The sequence below is a fragment of the Quercus lobata genome, chromosome 3 (genome assembly GCF_001633185.2).
Source record: "Quercus lobata isolate SW786 chromosome 3, ValleyOak3.0 Primary Assembly, whole genome shotgun sequence".
Classification (NCBI taxonomy): Eukaryota; Viridiplantae; Streptophyta; class Magnoliopsida; order Fagales; family Fagaceae; genus Quercus; species Quercus lobata.
The window spans coordinates 17369053-17371849 of NC_044906.1; the positions used below are offsets into that span (position 1 = coordinate 17369053).

The 2797-nt window shown below is 34.4% G+C and overlaps 1 protein-coding gene across 1 annotated transcript; it reads left to right on the top strand.

Moving 5' to 3' along the window:
* The first annotated feature begins 1518 nt into the window (after positions 1 to 1518).
* On the top strand, positions 1519 to 2133 carry LOC115981454 (wall-associated receptor kinase-like 20). Its single transcript, XM_031103602.1, has one exon. The coding sequence runs from the start codon at positions 1519 to 1521 to the stop codon at positions 2131 to 2133; it is 615 nt and encodes a 204-aa protein (XP_030959462.1).
* The last annotated feature ends 664 nt before the right edge of the window (positions 2134 to 2797 follow it).

Sequence of the window (2797 nt, forward strand, 5' to 3'; positions counted from 1 at the left end):
AGAAGTTGTAAAATTTCATATATTTACATTTTTTTATGACTTGATATATTCAATTTTTTTTTTAATTAAATTTTGTTTAATTTAAATTTTTTAATGACTCTGGAAAAAAATTTCTAGAACCGCCACTAATTCCAGAGTCTAAGAAAATTAATATTTGGTGCAACAGTAGCAGCCAATATCCTTTTCTATGAACTATTTCATAATAGAGAAATTTATAACCATGATGGTAGCATAGCCTAATAATGTTAGGCAATGGCCACTAAAAAATGTACCTTTCTGCAAGCACTGCAGAACCCTCTTCAAACGATTCCTCCATAACCCCAACAGCAGAAAGCTTATTTGTTAATTTATTTATAAAAGTCTGTCCTTTCTTCCCAAAGAGTAGAGTGCTGGGCATATTATATTATGCAGACCACTTTAAGAAATGGGGGAGGCAACTAAAAACTCTATACAAGGAAAGTGGGATTGGGATCTCATATTCTCATGTTATTTTAAATCCCACTTTTTTTACATGTGCATCTGATAGCCATTAACTGTGGTGGGTACTGATTGGCAAACTTTCTTAGAGCACGTTTGTGCTAGCTTGTATGTTCATATTCTTTCATAAATTTTGATCAGGACTTTTATAAGGTAGGTTTTCATTTGATATCCTGTCCCAATCATAAGTTTCATAAGGGGTTGAAGTAGAAATCATGGTCCATTTTGTGGTGACCTTAAAGATGTTGGACACCATTTTTTTGACCTTGTTGATTATGTGACTCTTTGTGTTGGCCCAAATGATTAGACTTTTTTAACATGTAAAGGATTGTTCTTATTTTAAACATCTTTCTTTTTCCATAGTCATGTCTGTCTACTTATCATTGGCTCTAGTTAAATGACAGTTACAGCATATCTAGTTTTGTATTCACCGACTCTACTCAACATGGTTGTAGGGCTAGTATAAAATTGTTGGCTAAAATTTTCTTTGCATGTTAGTATCTTAGGTTCTTCAATCAAATTCAATTATATGGTTGTATTGACCAATACAGTGCAAGCAATGTATTATTTTTTCCAAGGATGAATAAATTCAACTATATATGCGATTTGTTAACCAATGTAAACACATGATTAAATTTAATTAAGAACTTAAAAATACAATACCTAAGGAACTGTACATAAGTGAGTAGAACAACTAACTTGTTTGCTTCAAACGTCACGTTGAACTTGGTAATTATTTTATCATCTCTATGAGTGGGGGAGTTGTATATTCAATACAGCTCTTTAGCCTCTCCAATAAAAGCTGAAGGAGGGGCACGCTTCTTACCACTCATAGGATAGGTGGTAATGCACTTCCTTTGGATTTCTATATTTATGGGTTTCAATAATGTACTGTTTGATATTTTTATATTTTAATGGTCCCCCAAAGGTTTGCTTAGGACTGAACTTTGTGAATTTCTATATATACACACTTTCCTCTTTGAACTTCTTGCTTCTCTAAGTGTTTTCCCTATAGTCTTAACAATGAACACTTTAGTGAGGATGGTTATGATGTTTCTTTTTCTCATTTTAGTAACCCATGTGTCAGAAGCATACAATAATTGCCCTAAATGTGGCAGCATTGATGTTCCATACCCTCTTAGCACTGATGACAACTGTGGAGACCCTAGGTATAAAGTCTATTGCAACAATGGCATTCTTGAGTTCTTGTCAGCTAGAGGGTTTTACTACAAGATCCTCAGTATTAATCCAAGTGCTTATAAGCTCATTATAAGCCCACCCCCAATACAGAAAGACACATGTTATTCTTCTGATCTCAGTTCAGGAGGGTTAAAGCTTGATGAGAACTTGCCCTTCAACATATCAACTCATAACACTGTCATGTTGTTTAATTGCTCTGAACGCATTATTCGGTCGCCTCTGAATTGTTCTTCAATCAGCTTTTGTAGGCAGTTTGAGAACAATGTGGAGGAGGGACTTGGGTGTAAGAATACCCTTTGCTGCCATTACTTGAAAGATTCTGCCATGACTTCGCATATGATTAGGCTCAGGGTTGGAGGGTGCACTGCTTATACTTCAATGGTGGATATGAAGCTTGGATCTTCTTTTGATTCATGGACCTACGGTATTGAGCTGCAATGGGTGCCCCCCAATTGACTTTGACTATAAGGCCTCAGAAGGTATATTATGCATCTGAAATATATATCATCTCTCTTTTAAATATGTGAGGTATTCACAACATAGAACTCACATATTATAAAAAAGATTATGTATATATTGAATGCATAAGATAATTATTTGATAAGCAGCCTATATAGTTAGAAGTATCAAATAAATTTGTTGGTATTTTAATTCTATGCTTTTATTGTCATAGTATTTAGTGGACCAGTATTTTCTAGTTGGATTTTGTGCTTCATGATTGGTCACAAGCCACATCAAAGTGGGAAATAGGGGAGCCAAAAACTTAGTATTACGTTGGCTTTCGCAATTATGTAGTGTTTGATGTGTTAGCTATTGTGTCTCAATCACGTGGATTTGTTGCTTCTTCCCACTTGCTCTCTATAGTCTATAGTATGGGTCGTGTTTGGCTTTTCTTAATGTTGGTAGTCAAATAAATTACCATTTCCTTCATAACTTCTTGTGTACTTTTTAATTATATTGTCACAGCGTGCATTAGATGATCTATGTGCTGAATCACTTCCAATGCTTGAGATTATTTCTCTAGTCTTTATCACTGTTATCATTTGACAGACGGCTAAAGGAATTGGGTTTTTAACATCTTTGCACTGTTACATATTTATATAAGAGAAACATTCACACT

Excerpts from the sequence above, each read along its gene's own strand:
- LOC115981454 (XM_031103602.1), top strand. The coding sequence starts at position 1,519 with ATGGTTATGATGTTTCTTTTTCTCATTTTAGTAACCCATGTGTCAGAA.